This window comes from Chelmon rostratus, chromosome 8 (genome assembly GCF_017976325.1).
Source record: "Chelmon rostratus isolate fCheRos1 chromosome 8, fCheRos1.pri, whole genome shotgun sequence".
Lineage (NCBI taxonomy): Eukaryota > Metazoa > Chordata > Actinopteri > Chaetodontiformes > Chaetodontidae > Chelmon > Chelmon rostratus.
Genome location: NC_055665.1, coordinates 15,053,736 through 15,080,828, shown reverse-complemented (window position 1 = coordinate 15,080,828; position 27,093 = coordinate 15,053,736). Strand labels below are relative to the sequence as shown.

The 27,093-nt window shown below is 42.6% G+C and overlaps 3 protein-coding genes and 2 non-coding genes across 5 annotated transcripts; 3 read left to right on the top strand and 2 right to left on the bottom strand.

The window, feature by feature from the left end:
* Positions 1-1,226: 1,226 nt before the first annotated feature.
* fam189b (family with sequence similarity 189 member B) lies at positions 1,227-8,511 on the bottom strand. Its single transcript, XM_041943229.1, has 14 exons — positions 7,647-8,511; positions 7,503-7,559; positions 6,853-6,960; positions 6,594-6,710; positions 6,085-6,192; positions 5,742-5,902; positions 5,547-5,646; positions 5,346-5,418; positions 4,230-4,521; positions 3,660-4,021; positions 3,535-3,576; positions 2,598-2,773; positions 2,328-2,474; positions 1,227-2,196 (listed from the first exon to the last, which is right to left on the bottom strand). The coding sequence occupies exons 1-14, from the start codon at positions 7,878-7,880 to the stop codon at positions 1,945-1,947; spliced, it is 2,229 nt and encodes a 742-aa protein (XP_041799163.1). The 5' UTR covers positions 7,881-8,511; the 3' UTR covers positions 1,227-1,944.
* Positions 8,512-10,347: 1,836 nt separating this feature from the next.
* rab13 (RAB13, member RAS oncogene family) lies at positions 10,348-16,817 on the bottom strand. Its single transcript, XM_041942829.1, has 8 exons — positions 16,269-16,817; positions 15,480-15,540; positions 15,035-15,095; positions 14,814-14,891; positions 13,532-13,621; positions 12,259-12,324; positions 12,083-12,133; positions 10,348-11,967 (listed from the first exon to the last, which is right to left on the bottom strand). Exons 1-8 carry the CDS (start codon positions 16,390-16,392, stop codon positions 11,896-11,898), a joined length of 603 nt encoding a protein of 200 aa, XP_041798763.1. The 5' UTR covers positions 16,393-16,817; the 3' UTR covers positions 10,348-11,895.
* A 1,523-nt stretch (positions 16,818-18,340) lies between these two features.
* rps27.2 (ribosomal protein S27) lies at positions 18,341-22,840 on the top strand. The gene is made up of 4 exons (XM_041941733.1): positions 18,341-18,386; positions 18,885-18,993; positions 19,561-19,671; positions 21,586-22,840. Exons 1-4 carry the CDS (start codon positions 18,381-18,383, stop codon positions 21,612-21,614), a joined length of 255 nt encoding a protein of 84 aa, XP_041797667.1. The 5' UTR covers positions 18,341-18,380; the 3' UTR covers positions 21,615-22,840.
* On the top strand, positions 19,318-19,449 carry LOC121611103. The gene has a single exon (XR_006007080.1). It is a non-coding gene; the product is annotated as a small nucleolar RNA SNORA13 (small nucleolar RNA).
* On the top strand, positions 20,266-20,397 carry LOC121611101. Its single transcript, XR_006007078.1, has one exon. It is a non-coding gene; the product is annotated as a small nucleolar RNA SNORA13 (small nucleolar RNA).
* Positions 22,841-27,093: the final 4,253 nt, after the last annotated feature.

The window sequence follows — 27,093 nt, the reverse complement described above, 5'->3', positions numbered from 1 at the left end:
AATAAAAATAAAAAAACGGAGACAATAAACAAAATGAATGAATTAAAAAGGTTTAACTGAGAATACTAACCTCAAAGTATAGTTTGGGATTTTGTCATTCATAGTACAAAACATCAACATAAGTATATTTATTTGATGTCTATCATTTATTTCATATTTTGAAATACATAACTTGCATTGAAAGTTTTGCCATTGACACTGCATTTAAAATCTGGAATAGGTGTCATAGTTAGATACATTTATTATTCAGGTTTCAAGGCTCTATCATGTTAAGCCTGCCATACAGATATACTTTTCTTCAAATAAATAATGTTTTATGCAAGACAGGAGGTAGAAATACAGCTCAGTGCCTTAATAAGGGAGTGTGTATGCGTGTAAATTTTTAAAATTAGTTACATACATATGACTGTATCCAAAATGTGCCTTTACTGATATGGAGTCAAGATCATCACTTAGTGAGCACAACAAAAAAGACTTTCCAAAGAAACTCCAATCTGACACATATTGATACCCTTCAAAATCCAGTATCCAGAGCTGCCAGACCCATTTATGTTCACTGCCACTGGACTGTCAGCAGTAAGTCTTTTTTCATTTAACCACCCATCCACAAGAGAACCCTTGCCAACACATAGTGTGCCCAACCTTGTAACAAATTTGTCTGTACATTTATTGCAAGAGACTCTTCCTGTCATCAGAGTCACAGTGCAACTCACACTTCTTTATCTTACAGGATCAGGCTGCTTTAGCCAGTGCCGGAGACATGCCTGTGAGCTTGAAACTATTTCAAAACCTATCAAAATCAAATTAGGATGCAGAGGCATGTTTGGAGCCATCTGGAAGAAAACTTTGGGAGCACTGCACATCTTTGACTCTGACCTTCAGCTACCTATTAACACAAACACATTTCAAATGGCTACTATCATAGGTCTTGGGTGCAAGAGGAAAAAAGTAATAAGCATTGTCAAAACATGCAGATAAAGACATTCTGAGGATGTGTTACTTAGTTACACAGACGGTCAGGGTTGAATGCACAAGGTTCCTGCTGTATTTGGGAGACTGTAGCAAAAACATGCACATATGCAAATCAAACCACCATGTCCAGGGGCCACCCACAGATAATACATTTCAAAGGCTGAGCATGTGTCTGTGGCGTGCAGTAATGTCAGTGTTAAAAATGCTGGCTCTCTTTTTAAAAAAAAAAAAAAAAAAGCCAATGTGGAGGTGGGCAAGCGTGGAGAAAGTGGGAATCTGAATTGCAAAAAGAAAAAGGCAAAATTAGCAACTCAGTTAAGGGTTTTCGATGTGAGAGCATTTGTCCTCATGTGCAACCTCATCTGCTTATCTTACATTGTACTCAGCTAAATATATGTTTATCGAGATGCATTTTTTTTTATCAATGGAAGACAAAATAAGGATTTTCATGATCACTTCACCTGAGCGATCCTGTGGATGAATAACAGTGTACAAAAGGGCCAGAAGCACATTGCAACCCATAATTATGTAACTGACTGAATGCACATGTAAGTGCTTCTTGTAGCATGAATGCTAGTTGAGGTCTGTCTCTAGTCCAGTGGTGGAACAGATGTTTCCACAAGAGTATTGAGAGAGGGAGAGGAGAGTACAGCACAAAAGATGCTTCTGGTTGGTTGTCTCAGCCAGCTGTGGTCAGAAACGCTGCCCATAAATAAGTATCTAGTGACCGTTTCACTGATGTTGAACAGTGAAATAGCGTGAGCTCTAGGCTGATGTTCCGAGTGATAAAGAGCACCACTGAATAAGGCCATTTGCACAGTTGACAAAGGAGGGAAGACTTTCAAGACTTCAGTACTAGAAACCTCCACTAAACTGCCTTATTTCCTCCCATCCCCATCTCCCTCACAATCCTTCCTCACAACTCGCAAGCCTATTTTCCTCCTCCATCCCGCCTTCACCCTCCTCTCCTCCTCACAGTGCAGACTCTGAGTAGAGAGCTCCTGATGACCCATGTGGTGGATGAGGTGTCACCAATTGGCGTAGCGACGCAGAGGAGGAGCTCAAGTCTCCACAACTGCGCAGATGGATCCCCTCTGGTACCCGACTGCCGTGGTTCCGGTTGTGTCGACTGTCGCTGTGGGAATGGTGGTGTCCACGGCGATGAGGTTGATGAGTGGGATGGTTGGGGTGTCCTCGGCTGGTGTTCCATGGGGTCAGCAACACCTGAGGATGATTTCATCGAGCAGAAATTTAAACAAGGAGCAGATGGCGTTACTTGCACGAGCTGAACTATGCTGATGTAGCGGTCTGGAGATTTGGGGGAAATAAAATAGCTTAATCAGAACTTGTCATACTTGTTCCAAAGGCAGGTGGTTGGTGGCGGCGCCCTCAGCACCACTCCTCCTCTTAGGCCCCTGCCCTGTGCTCCCAGCATGCTCAGAGGCGGGTGATAGATTGCGTTTGGAGCGCTGCAGGAAGCGAGCCACCAGACCCCGAGTCACCTGAAGGAGACGTGGAAAGATCAGGAGATGAAATAAGACAGATCAAACAATAGTCCAGCTTTTGCTTGCACTTCCATGGAAAGGGTTGCTTCTGCATGTTCTATCTGCAGTTGTCAGACTAACCTTAAGGTCTCCAAGGGAACGGTGGCAGTCTTTAGGTAAACGCAGTGGTGAGGTGGGGGGAGGTTTGGAGGGGACCTGCACCCCTGTGGCTGCTGATTTCATGCTGCCTTTCCTTGGCAGCGCTGCAGCAGGAGGCAAAGAGGTGCGGGGCAACAGACACGCCTCAGAGGATGGACCTTTGAGAGACGGATTCAGGAGAAAAGAGAACAATTTTGACTTTCATATTTCATCAAGTTATAATACTGTTACAAACCCAAATTGATCCAGGGAGAGAAGAATAACATAAAAGTAGGTAAAGAATATCATATCTTATTCTTTTATTGTCGGATTCAGAAGCTGGAGTTAAAATTCAGAGGGGTCTTATCTACATTAAAAACGTAAAGATAGAACGTAATAAGGAAACACAAAAGAACCATGGACTAAGTCCTGACAAAATAGCTCAGAGTACACAAATACTCTGTGTGTAAGCAGGCAGCAGAAAGTGCTACATCTGTTCTTAATCTGTCTTAATTAATTCCATAACTGTCATAGCTGTAAGGTGAATTTCTGTATGGGAAAGGGGAGCCATACTGTAATATGTCAGATTCTCATCATGCTCTGCAAGAAAGAATAAGAGGAAATGATTTTGTGTTGAAACATAACCGTCAATAGTTGAGCTACCATAAAAAGTACAAACTAGGCTATATAAACTCTCAAAGATGTAGGTCCATATTGGGGAATTCCTACAGTGAAGCCCAGCAACTCCTGCCGATATATTGTTCCATGACATTACCAACATTCATAGATCAGGATGTATCATTTGAAAATAAAATGTAAATGAGGACCTGGTGAGGCACATTATTGTTTCCACAGCAGAAACTAATTTATCAATCTGTGATCAAATCATTGTTAATTGAGATGGTGAAAGGAGAAAGACAGAGGCAGTGGGGACTCTTACCTGTGTCTACAGATACTTTGCTGCCTCCAGAGCCAAAGTCAACTAGAGAAGAGGAGATGCAAGGACCAGTTATGGACACTGAACAAGCAATGCAAGAGACGTGCTCATATTAGTGTCTGACGTACCCGTATCAGTGGAGGATCCGAGGCCTGGCTCACTGTGTGACCTCACAAGACGCAGGAGCCCGTCGCTGTCCCTTCTTACACCCTCTCCATCCTTCTCACTCCTCCCAGCCCTTCGTCGAAGGTACAAAGGCTGTACCAGGAGGGCCGGTCCGGTACCCTGCCCGCCGGTCTGCTCCCTGGCAGCTGAGGGGGATGAAGTCGGAGGAACATAGGAAGTTGGGGCAGCTCCTTGGTGTGAGGGGGTGGAGGGGTGAACTCGAAACTCTGGGATTGAGGATCGCTGTTGAGAGGCGGAAACCCCTATTGCTTCCAGCTGGGAACAACTACTAGCTAGGATGGCCTGGCGGCGCAACACTGGAGACCTGCAGGACAAAACAGGAGAGGACCGAACAATAATATCACAGGTTCAGTTCTGGATTTCAACTCGTGCATGAACACGAGTTTATTTCCCAATATGTCGGCACTATGATGAGTGAAAACATTCATCTAACTGTGTAAATATTGCTGCATGACACCATCACTGTGGAGTCCTTGCGTTATTATATTGACTGCGAGTGTGTTTGTCCTCACCTGTAGGTGTTGGTCGCTGTGCTGGGTGAGGAGCAGGAGTTAGACCTCTCTCCTCTGAGGAAGCGTCTGGCTCTCGGCCCCCCTGCCAGAGGACTCTCTGGTGTCTGAGACAGGGGGCCACGAAAGCTGATGTACTCCCCTCCGTCTCCTTCGTCTCCCCCCTCGCCCCTGTTGCCCCTTTCCCCCTGGTTCCTTAGCCCAACCTCCATCAGACAGGAGTCCTCAGAGGGGGAAGAGTCATCAGGGATGTCCACAATCTCTGACATCAACAGAGATCCGCTGTCCATGGACACTGATAAAAATAAATGAAATATTCATTGTATTTATTTTGTTAGTAATAACTGTCTTTAATTAATTTTTTAAAATTTCCTTTTAGCCCATTGTTGATGTTTTAAAATCTCACCTACAGCTGAGGTTGTCTGAAATGAGGTCTGGAACTACCTATTTCTTTCATTATCCATAAATGTATTGATTATTTAGTAGTTTAGTCAAGTGATCCTTTGGTCTACAACATTGTTTAAAACCAAATCCTCACATTTGAGAACCAGAGAATGTTTGGAACGGTTACTGTTACTACAATTTGGCCATAAAATCTTTTTGGCATAATTTTCAGTCTATAGATTAACATCATGTTTCCCCAAATCATTACGTTACCATCAGTTTTCCTTTTTCACTTAATCATAACGCCCCTTTTGAACAAGTTCAAGTGAATATAATATCACAGACGGCTGCCTGTGTTGTGCTCTCTGCTATACTCTATATATATATATATATATATATATATATATATATATATACATGTTTACACGCATATACCGTACATAACCACCAGCTTCATGTATACAAAGCAATCTATTACGTTAAATCATTCAATATATATTCTTTTGCACTATTTGTATTGTTTGCAATTTACAGAAACACAAACAACATCTATGTATGTTGTTGTTCATTGTTACTTTATATATATATATACCTATATATTTATCTATATAAGCATTTTTTCACCTATTTGTATGATAGTCTATGTTTTTTTTTACCTATTTAGTTCAGCTTTGTTCTGTTTACCTCTATCCTCCTGTAAATAGTTCTGTGTAAGAACATGTGATGATTTCTCACCTTCTCCGCTGAAGGCAGTTGAAGTTCCTCTCTCTCCAGACAGCTCAGTGCCGTGGGGGTCAAACACTGTTGCCTTGACAGTCAAAATAGACAAGGATCAGCATAGGCAGTGGGTGGATCACACATAACACAGGATCACACACGCAGAAACACACACACACACACACACACACACACACACACACACACACACACACTCACCTGGCTTGCAGCTCTTTGTCCAATCACAGCTTCATAAGGAGGGGGGCAGTCAGTGGGGTAGAGGGGAACAGGGCTCTCCATGGAGCCATTATAGGTGATGCTAGATTTTAATACAATAATATCACACAAATCATTTCTTTCCACACTGTAATTATTTACATAATATATAATACGTTTCAAATGCCTGTGTGGTACCTCTGAGCGTCTGTTTCAGAGCTGCAGGTGTACTCAGGAGGATAGTAGGGGGGTGGAGGGATGGGTGGGACAAACTCCTCAAAGTCCATTATGTTGGTCAGGAAGGCGTCCTGAGGAGTGGTGCATTCTGGGTTAACTGAACGAGAGCGATGTGGAGCCAGCTGGGCAAGGACAAAGGGAAACACGTACGACAGATAGGTGTAATGGGCTTCCACATTTGTACGTAAATTCTGTTCTCAAACGTAATCCCTGAATGCAGCAGTGTAGTTTGCTGCTGGGTACTCGTCAGCTGTGTACGGAAGAAAAGCCCGACTGGTGTAAAATGTGCTGCGTCTGCACTCACCAGGTGCACAAGGTCCAGGGAAAATATGTGGATACTGCAGGTCACAGTGGACAGAGTACAGATGATGGTGGAGAGAATGCTGAGACCACATGCGCTGAACAAAAGGTCCTGTGGAGAAATACATATTCAGAAAATCCAGATCTGATGGCAGATTTTGTATCTTACTGGTAGGAATATGTCACATTTAAAGGAGAGGTTCAGAATTTTTCAAGTCTGTCTTAAAACACCCTGTAACTTTGGAGGACATCCACATTATTTGTCTAACTGCCGAAGCCTCAGCATTAGACAAACCTTTTTGCCCAAAATGAGAGCTTGAGAACACTGAAATATGGATAATTAATAGTCAGTATGAACAGGTGGAAAGATTCCAGCAAGCAAAACTTTTTCATCGTCCATATGGGCACCTGAATGTTGTTTTAAGACAGACCTGAAAAACTTTTCCTTTAATGGCTGACTTGGGCGATAAAAAGATAATTTGCGCCTTCAGTATGTAGACACATCCTGCCCACCTTCAGCTGATGTCTGACTGAGTGACAGTCAGCATTCAGGTAGAGGACCAGGGTCTCCTCCGCCGTGATGGAGCATGGTTGAGTGGGCGCGCAACACGCACACAGACCATTCTCCACCTACACACAGAGGATTGGTGTGAAGCATTGAACTGCACACTAAAAACACATTCACAGTCATTCCTGGCACGTTCCCCATGCATCTGGCTGGAAGGACATTTCAGCATGAGACAGGAGACAACACTTGCATAACGCTGTGTACCTGGCAGGTGAGCATAGACTTGACCATCTGTGCGTTCTGACAGGAGAGCATGGAGCCGGCCAGGCTGAGGATCACACACACTGCAGACAGCAGCATGAACAGTGACACCTGGGGAGGAGCACAGAGCCATGTTTTGATTTAGAGCAGGATGTCCAAACTTGAGCCATGCAAGCAAGAGTGAACGGTAGTTTTATTCTTCCGACCAAAAAATATGGCAGGTAATTTCACTAATAAACATTCAGCCAGAGAGGAGGAACTAATTAGTAAAGTACCTGGATGGACTGAAAACCTCAGCTTTCGAGCCAACATGGACAAGAAGTCCTTAAACAGCTCAGGAAAATGGAAATTTGAACATCTACACTTCCATGACAGCTACTAAAGGGACCTCGTACTAAGATTCTGTTCTCAACCTTTCACTTCTCTTTATATCTTGCTTTAGTGATGCAAACTCTTGGAATAGTTTGCAATTACTTGAATGATCAAAACCTTGCTTACACACAATGAGGCTGGGGTTTTTGGGGGTCTGTAGGTCTCGGCCCAAGGGGTCCTCTTTACCCTGTTGGTAATGCAGCATTGCTATATGGAATATGGCTTCACACCTATACCTAAGAGACCTGAATGCTCCTCTTATGAGATGTAAATATACATACCACCAGCGTCAGAGGTCTCCTCCATGAGATGATTCCAACTATCCCTGATGCTACCACCTGCAGACACCACACACATCAGAAATCACCCTCCTCTGGGTCTCTGTTATAGTAATACTGTATGTTTTCAGTCAGATTTACACTCACAAAGAAGCCAGCCCAGAATGGACAGGACTGCCTGACGCGTGCTGAGGAGGTGAAGGCCATGCTGGTGAAAGAGAAGGCCAGGACCATGGCCCCTAGGCCCAGGTGGCACAGCCCTAGGTAGAGGAGTAGCCGTGCCCCACCAGGCCCCCGGCCCGACATGCCCCTGCGGCTGTCTGACCAGCCCCGAGACCCCGAGGCCGAAGCCACGCTGCTGGAGTCCGATGGCGAAGGCATGCTAGGCTCGTGTGCGGAGGAGGCTGGGAGGAGTTTCACACTTACTCTAAGTTCATAAAATAAAGCTCAGCTGTGTGGGTAGACGTGCTGGAGAGCAGAAGAGGGAGAGACATAAATGCTGGCTTCAGAGCTCCACTCCGTCAGAATTATGCACCAAGCGCTCCACTAGCAGGTGCCATAGCTTCTGCGCAATGCCCCATGGTGCACACTGTAGTCCAGAGAGTCCAAGAACTTTGTCAGCAGAAAGTTGAGAATTGAGCAGCCACTACACACTCACAGCCACCGTACTCACCTCATTTGACGTTTCAGCCATGATACTAAGATAGCTTCAGTCAATACAGTGTCTCTTTCACCCCATGCAGTTCACAGGCCACTACAGCCTACAGAGTACAGTCAATACATCCCCCCGCTCAGTCACTCTCTGATTAAAATGCACTCACACAGATGGGGCTAGTTTTTGCCAACCTACACATCATAGTTATACTCATTTGCTTTGTGCTTCTCCTGCCTCTCCATCTTCTTGCCTTCCACCTCTCCCTCCTCTCACCAGTGGCATTGCGGTAACTGGAGACCCGAGCAGGCCGCAAATATTAAAGCATCCCATAGAAAGCAGCTGATCCCTCGTCGTTTCACCTCCTCCCCCCAGCAGAGACGATATGAGCCCGTCAGTCCGTGCGGCCAGTCAGTAGGAGCAACATCCGAAACATGTGCGCTCCCCTCACGCGACCTTATGTTAGGTCCTCTTCGTGTCACGGAAAAGAAGAAGACGGTGCAGAGATCAAAGCGCCAAGATCACATCGGTCCGTTCGGGAAGCGAGACTAATTACCTCGACATGAACAGGAAATAAATATCCTCCATCGATTTTCAAACTGCACCAAAAATAGTGGCCGGGCTGGAATGATTCTTTCCTCACAGGTTTCGATCTTTGGCAACTCCTCCTCGGGGGGTTTTGCGGTGGTCCACACAGGCTCCTAGAGCACCCCCTCCTCCTCCTCCACCTCCGCCGCCTCTTTCCTCCCTGCAGTCACGCGGGCATCCCGTTCAGCCCGTGTGTTTGTGTGTGTGAGTGTATCCCGGACGTTTACCTCACAGCTTCCCACCAGGCGTCACATGAGCATAACAACATAGTTTATAGCCTACCTAGGTCCGGGATTACATGTTTAAATCCACCTAAATTCTTTTGTGATGCTTCTTTTCCTTCGCCCCTCCCTCTGCTGCCCTCACGTCCTCTCCTCTGTTCCTCGGTACAGCTCTGGCACTGGAAGAAGAATGTATCGTGTTTGCAAACCAAAACCTGCCCTGCGTGATGACAAGGCACGCAGCAGAACGTGCAGGCAACTTGAAGATGCGGCAGAGCGCGCGCACACCGTCGTGGTGCTGATGCTGGGAAGGAGGGGCGGTCGCCTAGCGACAGGCTCCAGCTCCTGCTGCTGCAGCAATGAGGGGGGAAAGGAAACTATCGCGCTGCTGGCTGCTGCACCGGGAGGATAGTAGTTAAAAATGAAGGCAGCAGGGGGTCCTATAGTGAGAGTGTCCCATAGCTGCCTCCTCTAATTTAGGCCTGTGTGTTAATTACTGCTGTGTCTGTCAATGGACATATTTCCTGTCAGTGTCCTTGAGACACAAAGCCACCTTCTCCTCTTGGTAACATTTTAATTGAAGGAGTGTGCACAAGACTGACATGACACTGCCATAACCATGACACAACACCTGTCTTGAACATGAGGGAATCTTTGAGATGTGTCATTTGGTAAATTAACCTCAACCCTAACCCCCAATAAAATGACCGAATGACACTTAATAACAGCTGTCATAGACAGACTCCTTCCTGTTCATGACAGGTGTCATGTCATGATTATGATGGTGTCATGTCAGCATCATGCATACCCCTTCAAATAATCCCTGCTCTGATTTTAAGCTGCCTCACTACTTGAACAGATCTTTATTTAAGTCTTTAGGCAAAGATAATTAAAAAAACTGTAAGCAGTAATGAACCTGAGAGGTTAAAAAGACAAAAAATAAGGAGTAACATGCATCATAGGAATAACTGAACAGTTGTAGGTTGAAGCCATTGCTTCTTGCGCCTACCCTCACAGTACAAAATTGAGGTCTTCTTGGATCCATTTTCTTCATTTGTTTGCAATCTATCAACCAAATATTGTTATTCTGTTTTTCCATGCTGAAATTGTCATTTCCGAGGTTTCTGCTGTTATTTCCCCTTTTAACATTTTTTTTAATGTTTCTCCTCATACAAATATATCATCTAAGGATAGAAGATGTCATATGCTGTACAGATTGTATTATAAAGCCCTTTGATTTGGGGCTATATAAATATAAAATATATAAAATTGACTTCTCAATAAAACATTTTTAAAATTAATGAACAAGCTACATACCAGTAGTCCAGATAATCCAAGCTATGGTACATACTCTGATTATGTTACGGTTCCAACATACAGATTGAACTACATCACACACATCATGGTTTATTCAGCAAGCGGCAGGTCTGTAAACTACATACAAAATGTTGTGGAACATCTAAAAAGAACTACATAAAAAAGTAGATACAGGAAATACAGCACGTCTGTCAGGATCGGATGCGCACCCAATGTACAGTCAGAGTGATCTTTAATGATGCGAAATTGCCTTAACAGGGAGACTGTCATGTCAGACGTAGCTAATGTGTGATAGTGTTTAGTAAGAGATCTATCAGGCACTTCAGATAAAAGGCAAGACCACTAAATCAATTCAAAATGATGGGCATGCGCGCACATCCTGTCCATTCACTTGCATTATCCATCATTCTTTCATCTCTTCACTCATCTTCTCATATTGCACTTATCTCTATTCCTGTCTTCCACATTCTATATCCATTCATCAGTTAAAACAAGGCTTGTTTATCACCAGTGCTGGTTTCAGATTCAACTCCATACAACCGACATCCACAACTTGTTAAATCCATAAATGTGAGAGCGTGATGCCAGCTTCTCACAGGAATTTACCCAGAAAAGGTCCATGCTAGAGACTCAGTGGCATCTGTTACTGTAGATTCTGTTGAATGCATTTAAATACAGTGCACCACTGAAACATTTCAGCAGTTCTTAAAGGACAGGCACAACATAGACATAATAAAACATAACTAGAAATTTAGCCAGCATTTAAATCTGAGTGTTCAGTCTATCACATCTCTGCAATATATTTATGTGTCACAAAAATGTGGTTCTAATGATGAAGACTGTGCAGTACTGTTGAAAATTATTAAAAAATGACTGTTTGCCACATTGCGCAGATGCCTTTTGTGACTTACTAATGAACAAATTTACCAATTCTGCCCAGTATTTAAACCACCTAACAGAATCTATGAGAAGTCCGTGGCAAGTTGAATTTAAGATGAACAGGAAATAGCAAAAATTTGTGTCAAAGACTACAACTGGAAGCCCGCTGTGTGTGTGAATCAAAACACTTCCCGTCAAACTCCTCTTGTGCCACTGAGCTCCTAAAAGCCACACATAAAAAATGGTTCCATTAAGCTGAGGCGTGTTTTTTTTTTTTACACAGCTAACCAGTCCAAAAAGATCCTGAAAACCTGGTTCCTTTAAGACATGACGCAGTGACTGATGTAGGGATGATCGTGTTGTGATGAGCCAGAGAAACACAAGGCGGAAATACAAATATATATCTTAACTACACATGATGGGAACTGCTTGGTGATTATCTAGGATGCCCACTTTGCACCATTTTCATGACCATCGCAGGAGATGTGGCAGAAGATCTGTCGTGTGAAATTACACGACCTCAATAAAATTTCGGCCCAAAGGAGGAATCCATAAATTATTTTTCTGGTAGAGTACACTTTGCATAGCACCTGTATGTAATTGACATTTTCAATGTAATTGACATTTTCAACCACCAGATGGCGACAGACAACCCACTGTACTCTATCGCTCCCCAGTGATGCGGATGTGCTCTTAAATTTGTGTGGCGCTTTCTTATGCGTGCTAGCCCGCGTTCCGTCTAGAGAAGAACACATTTGGAGGATTTTTTCTCTGTGCTGCTCGTGATTTTCACCTCTCGCCCTGTGGGGCCCTGCCAGATAAGGAAATACAGACAAAGGAAGGAAATAATAACTAGTCTTACATTCAGGGAGGAACAAATACTTCAGCTTGGTATTATTTGGTTTAACAAGACTGTTCTGACTTACTGGTTTCTTGCTGGATTTCTGTAGTATGTCACGTGCCAAAGACAGAAAAGACTAAAGGAAACAGAAAGAAAAAAGGCGTGAGAGAAAATGAAAGTTTAAGTATTGATATCATAAGATGAAGCTTAATGAGGCATGAAGACAGTGTTTTGTTAGTAGGCGGTTACGTTCTGGCTCACCTCCTCCACGTTAATGCTGGACTTTGCACTGGTCTCAAAGAACCTGATGCCATGATCTTTGGCCAGCTGCCAAAAAACAGACACGGACCTGATTACAGCAGGTCAGGATATGGGTAACGATCACTTCTTGATTCTTATCTTAAGTAAATGCGAAGAGGGTGCATCAAAAACAAATCCTTCCTCAAACAACCACTCCCTCCTGCATCTAAAAAGTTTTTCTCTCAGTGAAACATGGGACTACTTGTAACAGGGTCAATTGTACAGCAGTGTAACAGAGTCATACACCATATAATTTTAGTTATAATTACACAAATTCTGTCACTAGTTTTAACCTTACCTGACATGTTAGGCCTCCAGAGTCAATGTGGAACGTCTGAGACTTTGAGTCAGTGTACCCCTACGTTTGTTTTTGTGGGTCCCCCTCTATAAAATATGCCTCCCGCCTTCACCTCTCCCCTTTTGATTCTGTACTTCGTGGGAGAGGTATGCAGCACATTATTCTCGTTTACTCGCTAGCTAAAACTTTGCTGTGGCATGCTAACACATTCCTGTGTTCTTTGATTTGTGTAGGGGCTCACGTATATTGATGATTGATCGGAGGATCTTTTGTTATTTCACTTTTATTGTCAGAAATAAATGGAGAGCACCTCCAAATGCATCCAGGTCTGGTTCTCTGCATAACACAACGAACACGACGATAATCCACCGGTTACACTTGGTGCGAGGATACAGCAAATCTCACATCTCAGTGGTTCCCAACCTTTTCCTCAGGGGAGCCCTAAACTGACGACCCCTGACTAAGTGACATATTTTATGGATATTTCCTATTATATTCAATGCGATATAATCATAGTACAGAACAACTGATAAAATGTACTATTGACCCAAACAGTGGAGAAAAATTACTGCAACAAGTTTGCGTAGAACAGGAGATTTGGATGTAAATAGATGAATTTTCCTGGTATTTTTAGGAACTTGTTCTACAATTCTACAACTGTCTGTATTATGTTTGTAAGAATAAAAAAAATATTTTAGTTTTCTGCACAGAAATGATGAAATGCTGAGATATAGGCCTACAAATATTTCTTTAAGTTTTCTTACTCCCCTTAAAATCAGGACCTCTTGACCCCCCCCCATGGTGGGGTCTGGACCCCCAGGTTTGGACCACCACTATGAATGCACACTTTAACACTACTGTTACTGCATGAGTACACCTTTTCAAAATGAAACTGATACAACACATGGGGCCTAATAAAGGTTTGGGTCATCTCACCTTTTCTCCCGTCTCCCTGGAAACCTTCCGCTTTGCTTCAATGTCGCACTTATTACCTAGTAACATTCGGCTGACTCCAGCTGATGCATTCTGGGAAAAGAAGGAAAAGGATTACGAAATGCTGAGTCCTTGTCTACGAGGATGTTTGCTCGGCAGAAGAGTTCATAGCAAAGAAAAGCAGACATCTTTACATAACGTCTGAACTGAACAACCACATTGAACCACGCAGTAACAGTAACTGTACAGCTGGTACTGCAGATATTCGGCTATGTGGATATTACATCCTTGCATTCCCACCAAGTCAAACAGACAAAAAAGTTTAATATAAAATCGTGTCTGGCGATATCTTAGTTCTCTGCACACCATTAAGTTGTGTGCAATTAAAAGCTGTTTAATGAGAAGGAACCAAAGAGAATCTCTCTCTCACACACACACACACACACACACACACACACACACACACACACACACACACACACACACACACACACACATTGACAGTCACCTGCACTCATTCTATTAATGATGGTTCAGTCACATCATTAATAAAGTAGAATAGTGGTTAACACCACACCATATTACTGCGACCACAACATCCTCAGCCACTGCTCAACTGTCCTCTATTGATTAGAGATTTTTGGGAGATTTTTTTGTGCAGCTGACAGACAGCGTGAGGAATTCTTTGGTTGCTTTCTCTCCTGAAACTTCTGCTGCCGCTAAATGACAATCTCCCTCATGATCACACAAACACTTTTCACGGGGGGCCACTTCTTCTAGGGCTGAGACGATTATTTGATTCATTGATTAGCTGATAGACAGATAGATTTTAATAGACATTTTCTGGTACCAGTTCCACCAATGTGAGTATTTGCTATGCCTATGTTTACGTGCACACTAATCTTCCACCGTTATCCTGAATATGACAATATTCAGAATTGATACAGGTCATGTAAACAGCATATTTCAGCTGGATTTTATTCAGAATGGAGCATTTTCTGATTAAGACATGTGGGATATGTTGATAGTAGTCGGGTTTGGGCCTCTTGCATGTTTACAGTCAGCTCTGTGTGTTGTCTCTCCAACAGTTTGCAACGAAGGGGCAGAGATTCATGCACAAAAGTAAAACGTAAAAGGTTAAAATCACCACTTGTGCAATGCTCCTGCCTTGTCGCTGCAGCGAGTTAAGGCCCGTTCTCACGACTAACATGCATCATAATGACTAAGCACTATTTCTACGTCTTTCCTGGTTATCTTTGCCCTGGCTGAGCGGAAACAGTCTCACTTCTTTGATGCTCTTCATCCAGTTCTGAATGTTTTCGAAGGACTTCTCGTCCGTGATGTCGTAGACCAGGATGATACCCTGCCACAGAGCAAAGAGAGACACAAACAGATGGAGAGAGAGAGGGTTAAAGGAGTCAGTAAAGGGTACAGAGCGAGCACAAAGGGGCGGTGATGTCAGCCTGATTATCCAGTCTGCTTGTTCTGCAGGCGTCCTGCACTCACCATGGCTCCTCTGTAGTAGGCCGTCGTAATGGTCTTGAACCTCTCCTGCCCTGCTGTGTCCCTGCACAAAGCACACACAATGCAGAGTAAGAAAATGTGCGCTGATGCATGCACACCAAGCAAGAACTGTAGTCAAAATCAGGATGAAGTTCGAGCCGTATGCAGGGTGATATGTGCATTTTACGCTGCTGCGGCGAGCTGGGTTCATGTTGCTGCAACAACAGGCTTATAGGAGGGGAGGTGACTCGCTGTGGCGGCCTTGTGTGATGCAGACTTGGCCAGCAAACCCTGTCATAAAGTCCTGATTTGGACTACAAGAGGGAGGTTACTCTTTCCTCTCAGGAAAAGGAGCCAGAGGAAGTCAGCGAGTCACTCGGCATTATCTGTTTGCAAAAAATCACCAAACAAAGCATCTCCACGCAAGCCAGCAACTGACGCCGCTCACCAGACTTGTAGTTTCACTTTCTTCCCATCCACGTCAATGGTTTTTACTTTGAAGTCGATGCCTGAGAGACAACAAGAGGACAGGAAGGAGCAGAGGCCGTCAGATAATGAGTTAAATACCTCAGATATGAACTAAAAACACACCCACCCACACTGCAAGATATATAGGTCACCCTCGCATGGGTGGAGACCGATTCATGGTCATTCCCACTGTGGTTCTGACCCCTCAGTGCACTCCCATCCACAAACAGACATGAAGGAAAGACGCACCGCCCTGCAGGACAGCCTGTCTTTGAGTTCTGTTTTAGTTCCTGCCAGATGGACAAGCTGACAGACAGACAGACAGCAATGAGGCACAGGAGGGGAGTGGGGGGGGGGGGTTGTCCTGCAGAAAAAAAAGAAAAAGAAAAATGTGCATGCCAGAAAGCCAGCCATTCCTCTGGGAACGTAGAGATGGTAGAAGAGATAGGAATGAGGGTGGGTGGACCTTCAGAAAGCCAAGTGAGAGGAATGAGATCTGAGGAAGAGGGTCAGGGAAGAGACACGTTCAACAGGAGAGTAAAAAAAAAGAAAGAAAAGATAAGAGACAGAATTAAAAAAAGGAAACGAGAGCGCAGGGACTGGTTCAGACATGAAGGCAGTCTGACAAACCAGTTTGTACAGTGTTGGGCATCAAATAGAGGAAGAACGAAATGTCAGCATTCAGCAAACGCCGTTTTCACACAGGCCAATCATAAGCTGGTGCAGACATGTCGAAGGGCAGAGGCCAGATTTCACCGAAACAACGTACCGATGGTGGAGATGTACGTGGAGTTGAAATTGTCCTCAGCAAAACGAATGATCAGACATGTTTTGCCCACTCCGCTGTCCCCGATGAGTAGCAGTTTGAAAAGGAAATCATACTTTTTCGCCATGGCCGGAGCTGTTCCTCGGAGTTAGAGCAGAACTAAAAGTTGGGAAAAGTTGGTGTTTCCGGGGGGACTTTTCATCGACTTGGCTCCTCAGACCTAGATTGTGATGGTGACTCTTTTGAAGGTTACTCCATGTAACGAGTGGATCCTCTTTTCCCGTTTTCCCCCTCGCAGACTTGTCACCGGTAAATTCCGATCCCCCTCAGTCCCTCTGCGCTCCGTTTGGACTGCGGCGGATAAAGTTGATCTGACTACCGCAGATCGGTCCTCATCACCGAGTCTAATCCAGAGTCATGTCGCTTTCCTGCGACAGTCAATATCACCCCGCGTACAAACGTGCCGGGAAGGCTACGTGTGTTTTTTTCTGCCTCCTGAAAAAAAACACTCGACCCGGATCCCAGACCCCAGATCCGCTGAAAGGCTACGTAGAGTGGGAGTGCTTTATGGGACTAACGGCTCGGTCCTGCAGGCGCCCAGCATGACCACAAGATGGCGCCGTTTGATCAGAGGAGAACACGCGCCTGAGGGGACTTGAACAGTGATGATGGTTCGTGTAGAATAAATCATATGACATCAACACATTTTTAGCTTTTTTTTCTTCTTTTAATAAACTTAAGAACCAATTTTTCCTAAACGTGTCCTTTTTTCTGTCTTTCTTAACATCTCTGTGTGACCTTTTTGATAGAAACCTGAGCATTATTGGGTTACATTAATATTCGAGTTTGTCCAATTTGTAAATGTTCAGTGACCTTATAAGGCCACATACCGCTCAGGTGATAAAATGTTATGTGACACCCTTTGAAGAATGTACTGAGTACACTTTGTGCCATAAGATACAACTTAATTGATCCCACTCTGGGGAAATCACGTAATTTTATGTAACCTATTTTGTGACCTTCAAATATACTGAAGTGTACTCAAGTAGTCCTTGAGTACCATTTGAGTAATACTTCAGTATACTTGAAGTTTAAATTGTTGCTAAAGTGGCACAAGTTTACAAACCTTAAGTGTACTGAAGTCCACCAGAGAAGATTCATGAGCAGTACAGATGTACTACATCAGCTATGTGTTGGAAATATACTTTAATATGTTTAAGATGAAATGAAATGAAATTACACTTTACACTATTACACTTTAATAAAGTATGCAAAATAAAATAAAAATAAGCATACTTTTCATAGATACACTTTATCACCATTAAAAGTATTTGTGATTTAGTTCACTTTTTAAAAGTACACAATAAAATTTACAATACTCTTAGAATAAAATACACTTTTTCTAAGTACTTTGAAATGCCACTTTAGATATTGCAGAATCAGTATATTAGTTTTAATACATTTAAGTAGAAGTGCACTTTTAAAAACTACGTGTCAAACATACTTTAAATTATGCACAAAAAGAGTACTTGTAAAACTTTCCTGTATTTAAATTGTATTTCTAATAGACTGAAGTATGCTTCTTTTTGACCTGGTTGTGTATTTTAAGCAATTTGTAATTGAAAATCATTACTGTTTGCATGACTTAAAATCTACAACTTACTAGTAGAACTATTGTTAAGCAAACTAAAGCTCAACATACACTGCATGGGTCATGAGTCAGAGTTGTCTTATGATCCAGTGAACCAGTTAACTACAGGAAATTAATCTTATCTTATATTGGTACTAAAGTGACTTTCACAGAGACATCACTTGCTTGGAAACGTACAAATATGAAAATCCTTCTTTTTGTTGTACTACCAGCTGCACTTATTTGATTACAATTGCAAAAGCGCTTAACAAGGCAGAATATTTATTTATTTTTATCGTTAATGCAATATTTATTTAGAGCACAACAGGCCTTTTCCTACAGTAAATCACGTATCTCAGCCCAAAGCATTAGAGAGGCGTCTGTTACTTCACGGACAATCACTTCCGCCGCGTCTCTGTCCGTCTGCCACAAGTTTCCGGTGCGTCACAAGCATCATCTTCCGGTGAGCGTCCAGACACGCAGACATGCCAGTAAGTCACGCCACGGTTTTTAATGCTCGCCTTTAGTCGTTTAAAAGTATACTTATCGGACTAATTTGACACTTTGTAAAATAAGGTTTTATCTCTGTTGGATTCGACGTCCTCGTGCTTCTCTAACGTAAATATAAAGACGTGGAAACGGACGCAATATGGCGAAACACGTGTGCAGCAAGGCAGCCCACGCTGCTGTCTTTGTGGCTACCAGTCATGCTTATTTATGTAGGAGGGAAAAAAACACAATTTTCTAAGATATTTTGGGTTGTGATTACTCAAAAATGTTAATCCGTTTCTTCTCAGCACTTTATCATATTTCCTCCCGTTTGAAAACTGTAGAATACGTCGACCTTTGCGCTCCACGAGCTTGTTTTAAAGTTGCTAAACGTGACCAGAAATGTAATTTATCTTTCTATCACAGTCATTTCCAGGCTGTGTAGATGATTGTAACTGAATTGGAAATCAGGTAAATAGTTGTCTGTGATTTCCTTTCAGCTCGCAAAGGATCTGTTGCACCCGAGCCCCGAGGAGGAAAAGCGGAGACACAAGAAAAAACGACTTGTACAGTGTCCCAATTCCTACTTCATGGACGTCAAATGTCCAGGTAAGTTTGTTCAAGTGGCAGCCTGTAAATTAACTAATTAGCTAGTCATTTTATAGCGGTGGTACTCTGAGGCCTAAGACTTATTTGAGGAAAATTAACTTTCATGGCGATGCATAAAAAAATAATAATTTGGACAGAGTAATAAAGAAAATCCATCCCCAGTACTTAGTTTTGATATCTGAGTAAACTTTATTAGGGGCAGGGCTTTTGCCATAATTGCTTTCTACTCAGTTGTGATTTTATCATTTAATTAATGTACAAAATTGTCCAAAAAAAAAAAAAGTACTTCTCCCACGTCTACATCAGACTTGGGTTAAAAATATTTGCCTTTATGTGTTGCCCTTTCATTGTTTCCTTAATGTTTGGGGTGTCAAATAAGGCATACAGCGACACTTGTGACTGTCTGTGAAATGAGTTTGAAGTGACTCCTTTACATAAGCAGCTGCAAGGACACACCAGGAAACACACATGATAATGCAATGGTCACCCTGGCAGCTGGCTGTTCTCAGTGTAATGGTGCCGTGGCTGTACCATCCAGTGATTTCCATGTGTTTGTGTTGTCTGCAGGTTGTTACAAGATAACCACAGTGTTCAGTCACGCTCAGACTGTAGTGCTGTGTGTTGGCTGTTCCACAGTCCTGTGCCAGCCTACAGGAGGGAAAGCTCGCCTTACAGAAGGTACAGGACAACCAGTGCATGCATAGCAAAGAAACTGTCTACCTGTTTATGTTGAATATACATATAGCTTCACACATGCATGAGAAAACCTTAAAAATGCAAATGGATACATACAGTAGAAATGTCACTTACAGCATGCATTTTTCTGTTTATCAATGTGTGTACATGTTATGCATATTCTAATAGATCATTTACCAATTACAGTTTTAGGTTTCTGCGAAACTTTTTAATTGAATACTACTCTTCCCTGTGCAATAGTCCTGCACAGGCCTAAAACCGAGACACAAACCCAGCCAGTACACATGTAAATTTGAGACCCAAACTGACATGGGCACAAACTCTGGCAGTATTAAAGCACAGAAGTATAGTGGTTGGTGACACATTGCAGCACTTTTTTTGACCTGTGGCCCCCTACAGGTTAAGATGGACATGACAACTGGCACTGCCAGAGAGAGACTAACAGAATTTCTTTATAAAATTTGGAGATAATCAAACCTGAACTTTACACAAGTATTTTGTTGGGGTCAAGAATCAAACTTTGCTGAGCAGTACACCTCAAACTGACAGATAAAAGAAAAAAAGTTAATTGTAAATTGCCTTTGTGTTGCCCTTTCATTGTATTCTTCATGAACGGGGTGTCAACTAAGGCATACAGTGACTCTTGTGGTTGTGACAGAAATTCATCATTGTTGATTTATTTCTACACAGTCAACTGCAAGCACACATGCTTCTCCATTCAGACTTTTATTTACACCTTGTTTGAGCGAGTCCAACAGAGAATAGTTTCACACTGGATTAATCTGTTGTTTTTGATGAAAGATGCATCAGAGTTGCTTCAGCAGTGAGAACATTGAAGAAAATGATGATATGCTGTATACAGTGTGTCACTGAATTGGTTGAGCTTAAGGTCAAGGTTTGTTTTTATCAATGCCCTCGCCGTCCCACCCACACTGCTGCCGTGGCAACAGAGGGCCTCTCAGTGTGCTCAGCTTTGAGTTACTATGGGTGCAGCAGCAATTGTTGGCAGTGAAAACACATTTTGGAGGAGATTCAGTCAGAAAGCAACGTTTTAGTGTTCGCTTCGTTATCTTTCTGTCACTGACCTTCCCTGTTGCATTGACTGGTTTTGTACTGTTAATCCCCATTAGAGTATTAATGTCGTTTCTCTCTGTAAATGCGACAAGAACAAACATTCAGGTGCCAGTTTATTTGGTACACCCAGCTAAATAATGATGCAGTCTAATACAGCAGCCTAACATGAAATCCTACCCCTGAAGTTTATAATATTCAGTTTTTATTCAAAGCTTTTTAAAGAATTGAGCGTTTATGTTCATCCTCAACCTCGGAAACTAGTTTTGCAAAACCACCCCAGCAACTCACACTCCACTTCCTGGCTTTTCCTGCATCTCATTCTCTGATAAATGAATTCAAATAGATGACATTTTGGAGGCTTTACATGTAGTTTACGGCTGCAGCTGTGTTTAGAGCTGCAATAATTAGTCACTCAGCAAAAAATTAATGTGCAACAGTTACTCATTGATGAGCCTTTTTTGTGTGAGAGAAGTATCTCTGGTTGCAGCTTCTCAAATGTCTTCATGTTCTGGTTTCCAGAGTCTTCTAATAGTAAAGTGATTGTCTTTGGGTTTTGGACTGTTAGTCAAAACAAAAAGATGTCACCTGGTCTTTTCTGAAATTCTTCATACTATTCATTGATTAATTGAGAACCCACTTATTACAGATTAATAGCGAGTTCTGCCCGCCAACTGTATTGTGTTAATCTGAGAGGCATTTGTAATATTTAGTCATCTTCACTGATGTAAATAGGGTGGACAAAACATTTGTTATAATACAATCCACAGCTCCACAAATCGGTAAAAAAATAACTAAACATCCATTTTCTCTGTCCTTTATCAGGTTGCTCATTCAGGAGGAAACAGCACTAGTCTGACCTGACGTGGTTGGACACTGTTGAGGAAAATGAACAGCGCTTGGACATCAAGCTATACTGCCATGGAGCTGATGCTGCAATGAGGAGATGGAGAGCGGGAATACAAATCATGTAATATAAGAAGTCTCTAGTACAGATTATGCAGAGAGAAAAGGTTGGCGTTGCTGACACCCCACCAACACCACATATTAATTCTTGTCTCTTAATAAACTTAGGTTGTTTTTTGGTAAAAATAATCCTGCATGGTTGTCATCCAGTTCTTTTTATCTCTTGAAGGTTCTAAGATGTCATTTGTCTGGTGAAAGACACATGTCAGTTTAGGGACCTTTAGACATTTGCTGGTTATGATGAGGGCATTTGAGGACTCTGGCTTTTGGTATTCTCCCAATTGTACAGATGTGAGACCTCAAGAATTTTTTTGCGGTGAGTGATTTGCATTTGTTTGCATTACACCCTCGATGCTTAAGCACGAATAGTTATAGGGAGGTGAGCCTTATTGTTCAACAGTTTATTGGCACTGTAGATTTATGCAAATTTCCTTTTGAAAACACTTGACCAGTTGTAGGAAAGGAGGCTCACTGTGGCTGAAATTAACCTTGAGTTTTAGTCTGTAAAAGCTGCACTCTGCATACCTGAATGTTGACTGATGTGTCTTCAAAGTTAATGCCACGGTGAAGCTAACCTTGACGGTGATGTCATCGGTGCGTGCTCCAAAGCTGGTGGTGTTGGTTCAGGGCCCGCTCTCAGTCTGAATGAGGGCTGATTCAGGGAAAGTCGTCGCTGGCTCTGCTTCGGTTTCCTGATGCTTGTAAAAACACACAGTACGCAGTGATGTGACACTAAATGACATAATGAACAGCCAGGTTGTGAATTTACTTATGCTTTCAAATGATGTGAAAACGATTATGTGGGATGAATTCTTGTGAAGTTTCAAAAAATACATGATCACAATCACACTAGCTTGTGAGGAGTGAGGAAAAAGTTAGACATGAGTCAGATAAAATGTGTCCTACAGTTCACTCACAGCTGTTGTTTAGGCTTGTGAACATGTAGGCTGTTTCCACAGGCTCTGTATGTGACAGCATTGAGTTGCACACTAAATACAAACTAAATTAGGAGAGGGAGTGAATGATAACTTTTTGTTGCTATGGTGACATTTTTCTTGTCTTGCTTGTATATTGGACACATCTTACAAATAAATCATGATAAATGGGAACGACTTATATGTCTCCTGGTTACTGATTGACCAATAGATAAATGTTGTATATAATGTACACTCATTATGTTCTGCCACAGCCATTTTAAACAATTCAGCCAGTAAATTGCACTCTCAAATGTGTTCTACGGGATTAATGGTTATCACAGCCATTTTCCAGGCTGTATAAATGGTTATCAGACACGTCTTGCTGTATGATCTTGTTTTTTGTTTTTTTTAAACCTTCAAAGTTAGCTTCTTCAGAAGTCAAAAATATTTCCTCCTGCTTGCTGTAGACAGCAATGTTAGTGCTGGCTGCCAGGAGATAATCCAAACTAAAAAGATGGACTGTTGTGACAGTGGATTGTGCGTGCAGCAGTGTGGAGTTTCAGCACCATCAGACCTGTAGCAAACATTCACTGCTGCTAGCTACTGTAGCTAGGAAGCTCATCATCTCATCATGGGCAATGAAGATTTTATCAAAAACTTAAATGCATTAATCATCTTTAATTTGCTAATCCATCCATTTCTTGCAGTTTATCCCGGTCCAGGTCACTCTAATCTAATTAAATTAGGATTTATTCCTATATACTGCTGGGAAGTGCTGAAAAAAATGTGAGATGTGATGTAAGAAATAATTGTAGGCCTTATCGTCCCTGCTGGTTTTCAGTTATTCTTCAGCTGGTGCGACCTTTAACCTGGCAATAAGTTACATTCTATGTGGTCTGAACCCTGGCCACTGAGGTGGTGACTGCCAGTGCTATTGAAGAGCTCTCCTGTAAGGGCACAGGCAGCACATCGTCCAGCCTACAGCTGTGGCAATAAACCCAACACATGTATAGCGGTCACTGCATGGTCATGTAAACACATTCAATTTCAAGCCAAATAACTAAAAATGTATCAAACATGAACTGAAATCCGTCTCCTGGTTACAATGTCTCAAAATTTCATCTTAAATTTGCTCAATGTGGGCTGTCTGAATGGCCAAGTGGTCAAGATAAGAGGTCAAAATAAGTACATATACTCAAATACTGTACTTAACAATTTTTAACTACAATTCAGAGGCAGATTTTTACTCCAGTATATTATTTGATGACTTTAGTTGCAAAATACTTTGCAGATTCAGATTAATAATACATAATAATTAACTAATAAACATATTACTTGTAAAAATAAAATAACATTTTCCAAAATCCAATAATTCAAAATTATTAACAATGACATACAGTATTTTTTCTACTGTCAAAATGAGAAGTCTACAAGTAATGGCAGCAGATAGAGACTCCAAACAGCTTGTTTTGACAAATGGAATTAATTCACATGAAGGCTGTAGATGCACAGATTTCATACTAAATTGCTGAAATTCCTTTTAGGTACTCATGAGACTTTAAACACACTCTGAAGAATTGTAAAAGGCTGTGCAACAAACTGTGTGTGGGACCTTTCTGGTGCAGTATGCTTGAGGGATGAGAGCCTGTCCTTGGTACCCATCGCAGTAAATTGAACACTAGGCTGAGGGCCCGGAACGTCGGCAGGTAGGACAGCGTCTCTGAGACACCTGGGAGCAGCTGAGGCAGAGGGGCGGCTGACCCTGTGGAGAGGCTCAGAGAGAGAAATGAGAAGGTCAGTGGAGAGCAGCTGGGAAACAGCCTCCTCCTGAATGTTTGTTAGTAGTGTTGTAATTAAAGTGTGGTGACACTTTTCAGCACTGTAAAATGTTAAGTTGTCGGTAGGGGGCGCTGAAGTGCTACGTTTCAGCCTGCAACAGAAGCAGGAAGACCAAAGATGCATTTAGCTGAGCCGGCTAGTTGATGTTGGTCTATTCTGGTCCATACGTGCTTTAGTTTAATATTTGTGATTATTGATATTTTGGTGTTGGTGCTTTTTTTCAGGTATTTCGGGTTGGAATGGAGTAGTGCCAGGTTGTGTGATGAAGGAGTCTATCTGTCCACATCTGCATTTATCCTTACTTCTTTAAATTAGCCCCACTTCTCTTGCTGTTCTCCCTCTAGCCTGTGGTAGACTACCACTGTCCCAAGATGCTTTCAGGCTGTTCTGAATCACCTGGTTAAATGCTAGTCTGATCTGAGCAACAGTTGGGTTTGCTATAAGCTCTCCTGTTTTTTGCTACTGGAGTGCAGTACATGCTCTTGTTTAAATGGATACAGACAGACACGGATAGCAGGAAGAGGAGTGTAGGGGTTTGTGGGACCCTTTGGCACTGATAAAACGGATAAAACTCCTTGTCCTGCAGACAAAGCCTGGACACCAAAAAACATGGCTGTCAAAAGCTGAAGTCATCTGTGCCAGGTCATCACTGAGTGGGAGGCAGAGAGGAGGATGGGATGGGAGGATCGATAGCGAAGGGCAGAAAAGTCATTCAGAGACATGGCCAGATGAGTTTTTACAGTATTGATCTGAGCAAAACCAAAGTTGTAGAATGAGAAAGTGATATGAAAGAAAGAAACTGTGAAGAGATTAAAAGAGTGTACGGTAGGGTGTGGGGGTGAGGAAGTGTGTGTGTGTGTGTGTGTTGTGAGAGTGGAACTATTGTACTAGATTGTCACAGAAGAGCACCCTATGACAAAGGGCCGAGAGACACTGTATAGGGATGAAACCATAAACAGAAGCACAAAGCACACTGGAGAGACCAAGAGTTCAAAACACACACACACACACACACACACACACACACACACACACACACACACACACACACACACACACACACACACACACACACACACACACACACACACACACACAGTGTTTATTTGAGTTTCTCCTTTGCCAAGGACAGAGCCATTACACATCATTAGCATCCAGTGCACAATTAACTGACCTGAACAGAGTCTGGCTGACCCCATGAGTCTCCATGGAAACGACCTGTCTGGGCCACTTGTCAGAACGCCCCGGAGTCCACAGTGACGAGCCGTGTCCCATCACACGCTGACCCAGAGCGTGGTTCACAGGGCAGATGGCATCTGTGGCACACAAGACAACAACACGCAGTGGTCATGACATACAGACTCCTGATTTCTGGGTTCAATGTACTGAATCTTTTAGGAACAGGTACAGGTAGAGAGTGAGGGTCAAGGACACTTCAGCAGATGCTTATTGATGGAAAACTTCAAACTCACTACTCTGTTTCCTAGATGCCTTACGCAAAGACATATACACACCCACACAAATCTATTGATACTTGGTTGGAAAATTAAAAACAACTGACTACTGGATTAAAAAATTATGAATGCAAAATGCATTCATAATATATATATATATATATATATATATATATGGTCTCCAACACCCTACACTGTGTCAATTGCTTGCAAAGAACCTTGAATTGCATTTGCATTGAAAGGTGTTATATGACTAAAGTTTGGTTGATTGATAAACTGCGGTAAACAGTGTCTTGCTGCAACAAGAATGTTTATGCTGCATGGAAACAAGAAATACACGTGAAAATCATTTTAAACTGGCCTACAAGAGTCACATTGTGCTGCTCAGAGAGAGACTGAAGGCAAAAGAGACAAACAGCAAAAGAAAGATATTTTGCTTGGACAGGTTGGACGTCTACCATGTCTAGGTAAAAGGAGATAAATATGATGAAATATGAGTGTAAGTGTGTGTCCCTCGTGGGTTACATCAGGGTGTTTGTAAAGGTTTAGGGTGGGTCTGCCTTGCTGCATACCTTTCACTATCTCACAGAGGCAGTTGGAGTAGAGGCCCCTGGGCTCTGCAGTCACAAAGTTGATAAATTAGTAAACATATGCTTAACGACATTCGTTCCATGCACATGCACACACACAAGCTTGCATGCAAGCACATAGAAACAGACAGCCTGCACACACACTACACACACCTCTGCAGGAGCGAGGGTCACTGTGATGGATGCTATCCCTGAATGGCCGTGAGTATTAAAAGCCTGGCGACCTGGTAAAAACAATCAGTCATGTCATTTTGTCACAGCTTGAAATTAATCATTCCTGCATCTGTGATAATTTCCTGCATTAATTATTCTGACCATGTAGCTTAAATAGGCTGCGCCCTGTGAGTGTGTCCACCAGCACCGTGTGTGAAAGAACATTTAGGGAGATGAAGAGGAGTTTGAGGAGTCTCTGGGAGGTATGTGAGGTTGTGAAACTGCACCCCCTTCTGGTCACATGCTGTTGGCTGCAGCTTCACACCCTGACTTTATGCTACGGGCAGAAGAGGGAGGGGAAAATTACAGGAGGGTGAGGATGGATACAGAGATAAATAATTTATAGTGCTGCTC

What these genes read in the sequence shown, in the direction of transcription:
- fam189b (XM_041943229.1), bottom strand. Translation starts at nt 7,880, where the DNA reads ATGCCTTCGCCATCGGACTCCAGCAGCGTGGCTTCGGCCTCGGGGTCT. An exon ending in GGAGACCTCTGACGCTGGTG is followed by an intron (nt 6,961 to 7,502) that starts GTATGTATATTT and finishes GCTCCTCCCCAG; the next exon opens with GTGTCACTGTTCATGCTGCT. An exon ending in CGGATCCTCCACTGATACGG is followed by an intron (nt 3,577 to 3,659) that starts GTACGTCAGACA and finishes CCTCTTCTCTAG; the next exon opens with TTGACTTTGGCTCTGGAGGC.
- rab13 (XM_041942829.1), bottom strand. Translation starts at nt 16,392, where the DNA reads ATGGCGAAAAAGTATGATTTCCTTTTCAAACTGCTACTCATCGGGGAC. An exon ending in CACGTACATCTCCACCATCG is followed by an intron (nt 15,541 to 16,268) that starts GTACGTTGTTTC and finishes GTTGTCTCTCAG; the next exon opens with GCATCGACTTCAAAGTAAAA. An exon ending in CCAGGGAGACGGGAGAAAAG is followed by an intron (nt 12,325 to 13,531) that starts GTGAGATGACCC and finishes GTTTTTTGGCAG; the next exon opens with CTGGCCAAAGATCATGGCAT.
- rps27.2 (XM_041941733.1), top strand. An exon ending in CATGGACGTCAAATGTCCAG is followed by an intron (nt 18,994 to 19,560) that starts GTAAGTTTGTTC and finishes TGTTGTCTGCAG; the next exon opens with GTTGTTACAAGATAACCACA. An exon ending in GAAAGCTCGCCTTACAGAAG is followed by an intron (nt 19,672 to 21,585) that starts GTACAGGACAAC and finishes GTCCTTTATCAG; the next exon opens with GTTGCTCATTCAGGAGGAAA.